This window comes from Jaculus jaculus, chromosome 15, assembly GCF_020740685.1.
Source record: "Jaculus jaculus isolate mJacJac1 chromosome 15, mJacJac1.mat.Y.cur, whole genome shotgun sequence".
NCBI classification, from domain to species: domain Eukaryota; kingdom Metazoa; phylum Chordata; class Mammalia; order Rodentia; family Dipodidae; genus Jaculus; species Jaculus jaculus.
The window spans coordinates 38,026,121-38,036,785 of NC_059116.1; the positions used below are offsets into that span (position 1 = coordinate 38,026,121).

Consider the following 10,665-nt stretch of genomic DNA (forward strand, 5'->3'; position numbering starts at 1 on the left):
AGTTCTGCGGGCCAGTGACCGGCTCCTAGCTGCCCTGGCTGAGGATAATGACCCAGAGCCCCTGTCCCCATGCCCTGCTCCTCCGTGGACCTCACCTGGCGGTGATAGAGACTTCCAGACCCTTGGGATCATCGATGTAGTAGAATTTCTCTGCTGGCTCCACCAAGACTTCGAAGCTTGGCAGCACTGGCGGTGAGGGAGGGTGGAGTGACATTGGCGGGCATCCTAGGGTGCCTCTTTCCCATCCCCCAGCAGGGGCCCCTTGGCTCACCGTATTCTTTCACCTCAAACTCCGCAGAGAAGACTTGCTCAGGTGTGTGCTCATAGAAGGCTCGGATCTTCCATTGCCCCATGCTGCCAAGAGGGTAAGGAGATGTGACCACCCTCAGAGACAGCCCCCCCACCCCAGCCCTGTCCTGGAGACCCACACATACTTCACCAGCTCTGGAATGTTCCAGGACAAGGGCAAAATGCCATACTGGTTGTGAGAGGACAGAGTGTCTCTTTTGATGGGGATGCCATCTGGGGTCTGTAAGGAGAAAGAAAAGAGTGGGTATAAAGAGCTCTTTTGAGGCCTTTAGTGGTCCAGTCTGTCCCCCAGACTTCTCCAACTAGCTTAATCATGTCTACAGAGGCAGTGGTTAAGACTAAGGAGCCCAGTCAGTCAGCCTGGGTTCAAATCCCTACTGTACCACTTACAAGCTGTCTGACCTCAGGGAGGTTACTTGACCTCCCCGCCTTTCCTGTGCCTCATTAGCACAGTAGGTAGCAAGTCAGTCTCAGAAAAAAAAAAGGGCCCTGGGCTGGGGAGATGGCTCACCCATTAAGGCTGGCCTGCAAAGCCTGAGAACCCAGGCTCGATTCCCCAGTACTCATGTAAAGCCAGATGTACAAGGTAGTGCATGTGTCTGGAGTTCATTTGCAGTGGCTAGAGGCCTTGGCTTGCTCTCTGTCTCTCTTTTGCAAATAAGTAAATAATAAATAAAAATTTAATCCCAGCACTTGGGAGGCAGAGGTAGTAAGATAGCTGTGAGTTCTAAGCTGCTCTGAGATTGCATAGTGAATTCCAGGTCAGCCTGGGCTAGAGTGAAACCCTACCTCAAAATAAATAATAAAATAAAATAAATGAAAAGGGTCCTGATCTCACTGGCTTGGGACATAATTGACACAAGCAGGAGTCTGAGAAGCAGAGAAAGAAGCATGAGACCTGTTTCTCATGGGCTTCATGGGCGTGGCATCTAAAGCCAGCTCAGGGTCTTCAGACACATCCCATGACTTCCTCAGATCTACTTCCTGTCCCTTCCTGTCCTGTCTCTTCTGGCTCCCTTTTTCTTCCAGTGCTGCTAGTTTTGGTCTCATGTAGTTCAGGCTGTCCTAGAACTCTGTGTAGCTGAGGATGACCCTAAGCTCCTTATCCTCCTGCCTCCGCCTCCCTAAGTGCCGGCATGGCAGGAGGACGTCACCACACATGGACAGAAACCATGAACAGAGAACACTCCTACCCTGCATGGAAATCATAGTTCTTGTTGAGTGGGGCGGTGGCAAGAAAGGAGGAGGGGTGTGTGTGTGTGTGTGTGTGTGTGTAAAACTGTATAGCGTGTAGGTGAACCAGTAAGCAGTGTTTATGTAGAGGAAATTGGTTTTCTTTGGGGGGGGGTTACACCGCCCTGCAAAGGCCCTGAGTCTGAGGACGCTCTTGTTAAAGGCCTGGCACGGTACTAAGCTTGAAGTGTGGGAGAACAGGGCACCCGAGGGAGAAGCAGAGAGGGAGGAGGGAGGTCAGAGAGGAAGAGGCAGGGTGGGCAGGGCCTGGTGGGCTGTGGGGAGGACTTGGGCTTGGCCCCGCCGGAGGTTGCAGCCCTGGAGGGCTGTGGGCAAAGAGGGCAGCCCCTCACTCAGGGCCCTCTAGCTGGAGAAGGCTACATAGAATTACTAGTATCTGCCCACTCCTCAGATGGGGAAACTGAGGCTCTGGGAGCGCGTTGGTCAGGGCCTCATGCAGAACCAGGGCCTTGGCTTTATGCCCCACGCTGCAGGTCTCTCTGGGTGTGCCCTTCTTTTCCTCGGTGTGCCCGAGTATGGGTAGACCTTCGCTGGGGTTCCCAGCAGCAATACCTCAATGGTGATGATGACGGTCCGGCCCACAGGCAGCAGCTGGTGGTCGACAGTGAAGATCCGATACAGGACTGGGAGGTGTGGGGGACACAGAAAGAGCCGGATGAGACCCCAGACTTGAGGGGGGGTAGCTACCAAGCCCGGCCTTCCCCAGCCGCCCCTGGCGCTCACCGGTGGAGCCCGGGGTGTAGATGGTCTTGTCCGTTTGGATGAAGAGGTACCCGCTCTGGAGGCTGATCAGCACCGCCTTCTCCACCACCGTCGCCCCGAAGTTCGCCTGGACCATCACGAACTGCTTCTTATTCGGCTTGAACTCCTTACCAGCGGGGATCTAAACAGGGCCGGGGCGGTCAGGGGTGGGCTGCAGGGTGGCACACGCCCAGGGGGCTTCTGGCCCCGCGTGGGCGCTCCCCTGAGCCTCTGCCCCCCCAGCCGGGGTGGGGGAGGGAAGAGATGCTGGGGAGATGCGAAGGGTCTCAGACAGGGGAGGGGCTCTGAACACGGGACTAAGGGAGGGAGGCAGAGGGAGGGGCTTGGACGCTGAGACTCGGAGGGGAGGGCCAGAGAGATAGGGGAGAAGGGGCTGGAGGAAGGGGGCTTGGGGAAGAGAGGACTCAGAGGAACTGGGCATGCAGTGGGCAGGTGTGTTGGGAGAACCCGGCCTGCACCCACCTTGATGGTGACATTGCCCAGGTGTCCCATGGCACCCATCAGCACTGTCTTCTCACTGGACAGAACCTGCTTCTTGGCGGGGAAGTCATGCACTGTGACGGTGACAGGAATGTCACCCTGGGCCTCATGGGCTTCCAGCACTATGGTCTCCTCATTTTCCAGTCTCAGGATGTTGGGAGTGATTATGGAGTACCTAGAGGGCAGACCCCAACCTTTAGCTCCCTGGTGCCCAGCTGGTCTTTTGCTCCCCAGAACTTGGCTCAACGTTGTCCTGGAGGGGATCCAGGGACTTTTGCCAGCGCCAGTGCCTGGATCCGCATTCCTCCTGGGCACTGCCGCCCTCTCCACGGGGGATTGCAGCAGCCATCTCAATCCAACCCACACTTCCTCAGCCAGATGAACTTGGCCTATTATCTGCACCCACCTCCCTTCCTTCCTTCCTCCCTCCCTCCCTCCCTCCCTCCCTCCCTCCCTCCCTCCCTCCCTCCCTCCCTCCCTTTCATTTGTCTGTTCAGTGCTGGGGGCTGAATCCAGGACTTCTGCCCATGTTTGCCCAGTGCTCCACCGATGAGCTATACATGCAGTCTTTGTCGTTACATTTTATTTTGGGACAGGATCTCTCCAAGGACACTCGGGCTGGCTTCGAGCTTGCTCTGTAGCCCAGGCTAGCCTGGGATTTGCAATCCTCCCACTCTGCCCTCCAGAGCGGTGGCCAGGATCACAGGCCCACACCACCATTCCCAGCTCGAGTTTGACCTTTAAAACCTTGGACAACTGGGAGCTGTTGCTGATCTCAGCAACCTCCAATCCCCAGACCTAGACCTGCATTCAACAAAATTTTTAACAGGTGACAGCTAGGCGTCGTTGTGCACACCTTTAATCCCAGCACTTGGGAGGCAGGGGTAGCAGGATCGCTGTGAGTTCGAGGCCACCCTGAGACTACATAGTCAATTCCAGGTCAGCCTGGGCTAGAGTGAGACCCTACCTCAAAAAAGAAACAAAAACTTTTAACAGGTGACATCCTCTACAGTTTGCTGCAAACACAAACACCCAGACCTTCATGCACTCCAAACTCTACACATCCAACATTGAAAGCACCTAGACCTCCTGGACCCAATCAGTGCCCTCCCCCAAGGCATAGGTTGAACAACCTGGGGTCCCCCGACCCCAAAGTGTGCTGATTCCCTGGGACTTCCCAACCCTGCAATCATGAGACACAGCAGGCACCCTAAACCCCTAAACCCGTGGGTCTACAAATCTGACCCTCAATATCACGTCTTCTGGGTTCTACAAACAACCAGCCTGAAAACACCTCCACACACAAGCAGCCAAATGCTTAAACATCCCAGCCTGAATAAATTCCCCAAACCAAAACCACACAGCTGCATTCTGAACTCTGTGAGGCACTGCACCCCAGAAGGTGGCCACTCACATGGGGTCCCCCAGGGCCAGGGGCAGACTGGCCAGCAGCAGCAGCAGGAGCGGCCTGGGTCCTGAGGCAGGTGCCATGGTGGAGGAATGGAGGGCAGGAGGCAGTGAGGGGAGGGATGGGCAGGAATGGGCCTGGGGCTGTTCTCAGTGCCTCTTATGTGGTCCCTGTGCGTCCCTCCTCCCAGTCCTCCCTTCTCCCAGTGGCTCCGCCCTCCCTGGTGCTGCCCCAGATTTCTCAATACCGTTTCCTAAACTTTTCACAAGCACTGGGGCCAGCATGTCTTGGGGTGAATAACCAGAGGCATTTTCCCCTGCAGCACCTGGGCCTGCTCTGGACTGGCTCGGGGTGAAGGCTAGCTACTGATTGGGGGTGTCTCCTCTCCACTAGATCCAGACAGCCACCTGCCCCAGGCACCTCCAGAGCTCTTCCAGCCATGCACTCTCTGTTTGTTCACTAGCAATATAAGCCCAGGGTGGGGGCACTGTGAACTACTGAACTCAACCAAGTCTCCTGCCTCAGACTCTTCAGGGTGCGCAGCACCACACCCTGTTCATGGAGTGCAGCTTGTGGTTTTCGAGGCAGGGTCTCCCTCTGGCCCAGGCTGACCTGGAATTCACTATGTAGTCTCAGGCTGGCCTCGAACTCACAGAGATCCTCCTACCTCTGCCTCCGAAATGCTGGGATTAAAGGCGTGCGCCACCACGCCCTGCCATGGAGTGCGTCTTTATAAGAGGAAGGGCCATGGGCTGGAGAGATGGCTCAGTGGATAGAGGACTTACCTTGAAAGGATGAGGATCTGAATTCTATCTCTGGGGCCCACGTAATGTGAAGTGCCAGGTGTGAAAACCCGGTCGTGGAGGCACACAGCTGCCATCCCAGCACTTGGGCGTGGAGGCAGGAGGATCGGGACTCGATGTCGTCTGCAACCCCATGAGGAATTTGAGGCTAGCTTGGGTTACATGAGGGCTTGTCTCAAAAACAAAATAAAACAAAAATGTCAGTTGAGGCGATCTGCAAGTACAATCTCTGTGCTGGGGAGGTGAAGAAAAGGAGGATCCGGAGAGCTTGCTGGCGAGTCCAATTCCCTGGAGATGGGAGGCCTTCCAGTGAGTTGTTGGCCAGGGAGGTCCCTGATGTCCCCAAAACATTAAAGGCCACTGCCAAGGCTCTTGGTTGTCCATCAGGAATAGATGGCAAGACCCCATTGCTGAAGACTCCACATACTTGGGCTGCAAGGTCACTGGGAAATCCTGCTGAAGCTGAGCTGAAAACCATGTAGACTAGCTGACAGAAAGCTGGATAAAGATATGCTGCATGCAGCTCAATGGGAGAGAGAGAAATCACCAGTGAAGATACTCAACAGTGGACATTGCAAGCCTTAAATTTAGCCAACCAGGCCAAATGAGCCAATGGTGCAATATGGCATGTCTGTTAAGGGGGAAACCAATCATTCTCTAACTGGGCTGGAGGCCCACTCCATAAGAGGGGATACATCCCTGATACTGAAAATCTACAACAGTCTGCTGCTGTCTGGCTAAGTATATATACTATGCTCACTAAACTGCCTGGTAAACACTTCTGCTAATGTTCATACCCATATACTAATGCTACTCTCACTTTTGGTTCTAGAAACTTCTCTTTTCAGATGGTAGCAACCTTGGGATGACTCAGAAGGGATCATAGTGCTGAGAAGAAGTGACAGAGGAGTGCTTAGCACTGAAAAATCTCTACCACATCTCCCAAGGCTCAGGGTCCATTGCAGAAGAGGTGATAGAAAGAATGTAAGGGCCAAAGGAGGGGTAAGACTCCTTATAACACAGTCCTCCAGACACAAAATGGCCTGGATATCCATAACCTTACAGTGCCTGATACTACCTACACAAGACCATCATAAGCGGAGGAAAAGATGATGACATCAAAATTAAAGAGAGACTGATTGAGAGGGGAAAGAGGTATTATGGAGAGTGGAGTTGCAAAGGGGAAAGTGGGGGGAGGGAGGGAATTACCATGGTTTATTGTCTATAATTATGGAAGTTGTCAATAAAAAAAATAAATTAAAAAGTCCCTGGGGGCTGGAGAGATGCCTTAGTGGTTAAGGAGGAAGAGAGACAGCACAGCATAAACACTTTTCACCTCCACGGAGTAAGAATGTTTTCTAGAATGGGAAAGGAATTCTGCTTCTTAGATGATTGGGGCAAGGTCATTCTGGCTTCAGAGTAGGCAAAGGAGTTCACTACACAGGCCTGTTTGTTTGCTAGGGAAAAGGTACTCTAAATCTCCACTCACCTGCCCTTAGGATGCCGAGGTGACTGTGTGGTATTTCAGGTAGTCAGCAGTGAGGAGAGTCCTCCTGCACTTGTCTCACATCCAGAGGAGTTTTTTTTTTTTTTAAACAACTCTTTATTTTTTATTTTTATTTTATTTTAAATTATTTATTTATTTATTTGAGAGCGACAGACACAGAGAGAAAGACAGATAGAGGGTGAGAGAGAATGTGCGTGCCAGGGCCTCCAGCCTCTGCAAACGAACTCCAGATGCGTGCGCCCCCTTGTGCATCTGGCTAACGTGGAACCTGGGGAACCGAGCCTCGAACCAGGGTCCTTAGGCTTCACAGGCAAGCGCTTAACCGCTAAGCCATCTCTCCAGCCCTCCACAGGAGTTTTAATACTTTAAGTTGTGCTGCCTTGGTGTGCATTTGTGGCTGGATAATACATTCACAGAGTTCAACACCTCAAAAGCAGAAGGGGGCCTCTCCCCAGCACCCCTATTGCCTGCATACAGGTTTTGTAAAATAACCATACAAACATACACTCAACACCATTCTTCCTTGCTTCTCCGTGTTGCAACTAGCATTTCCACAAACATTGCGCCTCAGAAGTGACACCCAGAGCTTCCTTTCTTACTGCCAACTGCCCCTCGCACACTGTGTGAAAGAAGCCGCTTCTACTGATGGACAGACAGACTTCTGGGTCACCAGTCATGCACGCTTCACACTTTCTGACAGCTCTGGCTGTGCCCTTGGGACCAGCCACCCCATGACCCCTGGGAGCCTCCACTGCTTCCTGTGAGACGCTGGCTGCTGGGCCTGCTTCTAGGTGCGTCTTGCTATATGCAGTCTTGCCACATTGCCTCTTGGGAAGCTCGAGTGATTTACAAACTGACCAGACTGCAGGGTATAAGCTGCCAGCTTCCCCATGTCTTGTCTACTGGGGCATGCTGGCTGCCTTGCAGACTTTGGGTTTTTTTTGGACATAAAGGGTCTTGTGTAGCCCAGGCTGGCCTCGAACAATACATTTGAAGATGACCTTGAAGTCCTGATCCTTCTGCCTCCACCTTCCCACTGCTGGGATGATGGGCATGTGCCACCGTGCTTGGTCTACGCAGTGCTGGGGCAGTGCGTGCCAGGCAAGGGCTCTGCCCCACCCCCACCACCGCCCCCTGCCCCAGCCCTTTCCATTTTGTGAGACAGACTCTCGTTCTCAGTCTGGCCTGTAACTGGCAGTAATCTTCCTGCCTCAGCCTCCAGAGGGCTAGGGTGACCAGTGAGTGCCACCACACCCAGCTGCCTTTGGGGCAGGGGCTTTCTCTTCCTCAAAGGTGATGCCTGGAGTCTCCGTCACTTGCGCTCCTCTGACACTCAGCCATGTTGTCCTCTGAACTGGGGCCACGAATGGCTACGGGAACAGTGAGGCAAACATCAGTGTCCATGGACAGGTAATTTCATAAACTGGGCTGAAGGGGTTAACAGAGGATCGGGCTAATTTCCTGTAAGTCACTCCTTTTTCCTGGTTTTGCAGAAGTATTGAGGGGGGTGGTTGGCTGGGAGAATAACAAACCTGGCTTCTTGCTATGATTGCAACACTCTTTCTGGAGAGGGGCAGAAGGGGGAGGAGGCAAATGCTTGCTTGCTTCTAAAAACAAACACTCAACTTTTGATACTGCATTGCCAGTCCCCCTGATTCTCCTTCCTCCAGGCACCTGTTTTACTTCCTTCAGCACAACGGGGCTCTGTGGCTGGACAGTAGGGAGAAGGAAATCTCACCTGGCTTATTTCTTGCTGCAGAGTTTGCTTCAACCTCTGTGGAGCCTCAGTTTTACCATCTGGGCATTGGGACACATGAGGATGACATATTTGGGGATTATGAAAGAAAAGGAGCCCAGGTACTTAGAAGCCCTGTGAGGGACAAGCTGACAATCAGATGGTGGACCATTCCTTTTTTTTTTTTTTTTTTTTTCTCCCCGAGGTAGGGTTTCACTCTAGTCTAGGCTGACCTGGAATTCACTCTGTATTCTTAGGGTGGCCTCGAACTCATGGTGATCCTCCTATCTCTCTGCCTCCCAAGTGCTGGGATTAAAGACATGCGTCACCATACCTGGCTTTTCTTTTTTAAAATTTATTTACATATTTGCAAGCAGAGAGAGAGAGAGGAAGAGAGCAGATATGGGCATTCCAGGGCTTCTTGCCATGATAAACAAACTCAAGATGCATGAGCCTCCGTTTTGTGCATCTGGCTTTATGTGGGGTCTAGAGGATTGAACCTGGGCCATCAAGCTTTGCAAGCAGTGCCTTTAACCACTAAGCTATCTCTGCAGCCCTGGACATCATTCTTGATTTTGGTGTTGCTGGGACCATAACCAGGGGTTGACCATGCAACATGACCTTGTGGTCTACAAATATATTGGGCCAAATTCATAGTTCTCCTAGGGTGCATGCAGCCCACAGGTCAAACATGCATGGGGTTCTAGGTTCATTTTTGGCCTCCTGGAAGTGACCAGACCACAGGATATGGGGAAGGAAGGATATGGAGGCCTGGATTGTACCAGGGCCCATTGGGAGGAAAGAAGGGAAATTCTCATTCAACCATGACTCTCCCCTGAGAGAGTGAGAGCTTGTGTCATAATGCTGAGAAAGGGAGAGTGGACAAGGTAAGCCACCAAAGCAGGAAACAAAATGCGTAGGGAATTCCAGTTCGTTGGTCAACCCAGCCCAGTGTTCCAGCAGTGGGACAGAGCCCGGGGCCAAGCCACCTAGCTGACAGAAGAGTTCCTATGCGGACACTTAAGCTAAAAAATAAATAAAAGTAGAGTCAGGGCAGAAGTGGTAGGGCACATCTATCATCCTGGCACGTGGGAAGCTGAGGCCTTGCATCTGTGGATTCAACCAATTACAAAATGTCTAGAAAGAAGGAAGGAAGGGAAGAATTTGCAATTTTTTTTTTATATCTGTGGACTAGATACATGGCTCAGTGGTTGAAGATTCTTGATTGCAAAGTCTGACAGGCTGGGTTCAATTGCCCAGAACCCATAAATTCAGAAGTACAAAATGATGCATGCACCTGGAGTACATTTGCAGTGGCAGGAGGCCCTGGCACACCCTGTCCCCTCTCTCATTCTCTCTTTCTTATCTGCTTGTAAGCAGGAGAATTGGTATGAGTTTGAGGTCAGCCAGAACTACATAGTGAATTCCAGGTCAATATGGGCTAGAGGGAGACCCTACCTTAAAAAAAAGTAAAATAAGTACTTTAAAAAAATTACATCAGAGAGCTGATCTTACATTTTTTTTTCTCATTTATTTTTTAAAAATTTATTTATTTGAGAGCAACAGACAGAGAGAGAAAGAGGCAGAGAGAGAGAGAGAAAGAGAGAGAGAGAGAGAGAGAATGGGTGCGCCAGGGCTTCCAGCCACTGCAAACGAACTCCAGATGCATGCGCCCCCTTGTGCATCTGGCTAACACGGGTCCTAGGGAATTGAGCCTCAAACTGGGATTCTTAGACTCCACACGCAAGTGCTTAACCACTAAGCCATCTCTCCAGCCCTGATCTTAAATTTTAATGGCTCTCTCTCTCTCTCTCGTTTTATTTAGGCAAGCCCAACAGACTGTCCTTTCTTTCATGAGAGAGTGAGAGTGAGCAAGACAGAAGGAATTGGCATGCCTGGGTCTCCAGCCACTGCAATTGAACTCCATATGTGTGCACCACATTATGCACATGTGTGACCTTGTGCATGTGTCATCTTGTGCGTCTGGCTTACGTGGGATCTGGGGAGTTGAACATGGGTCTTAGGCTGTGATAGTTAAGGTATTGTCAACTTGATCTGTTTAGTAATCCACAGGTTGCTTCTAGGAAGGCTCAACTAAAGGAAGAAGTCTTTCCCCCAGGGTGAGCCCTTCCCCCAGAGTGGGCGGCCCTGCTCAGAGGGGGACTTGATATAAGGAAGCTCTGGGTAAAAAGAGTTCCTTCCTCCCTCCCTTTCTCCCTTCCTTCCTTCCTTCCACTTAGCTGCCAGAGCTGCTCGCTACCTTCCAGCGTGGATTGAAGACCAGTGCGGACTGAAGACCAGCATCAACTGAAGACCCTCATGGATCGAAACCCAGCAGCTCCTCAGGAAGCCGCCAGGCTTCCCCGCACCATGTGCAGCGCTGGGTCGGGACTGCTGAGGCTTCTGG

At 52.0% G+C, this 10,665-nt stretch overlaps 1 protein-coding gene across 1 annotated transcript in view; it reads right to left on the minus strand.

Annotated features, from left to right (window-relative positions):
• The window catches only part of C3 (complement C3), a 28,229-nt gene extending 23,885 nt beyond the window's left edge, over positions 1-4,344 (minus strand). Inside the window, exons 1-7 of the mRNA XM_004655013.2 lie at positions 4,220-4,344; positions 2,788-2,980; positions 2,287-2,446; positions 2,116-2,186; positions 435-529; positions 272-354; positions 96-186 (exon numbers count right to left, since the gene is read on the minus strand). Coding sequence (XP_004655070.2) covers positions 96-186; positions 272-354; positions 435-529; positions 2,116-2,186; positions 2,287-2,446; positions 2,788-2,980; positions 4,220-4,296 — 770 coding nt within the window. The 5' untranslated portion in view covers positions 4,297-4,344. The remainder of the gene's footprint in view (positions 1-95; positions 187-271; positions 355-434; positions 530-2,115; positions 2,187-2,286; positions 2,447-2,787; positions 2,981-4,219) is intronic.
• Positions 4,345-10,665: the final 6,321 nt, after the last annotated feature.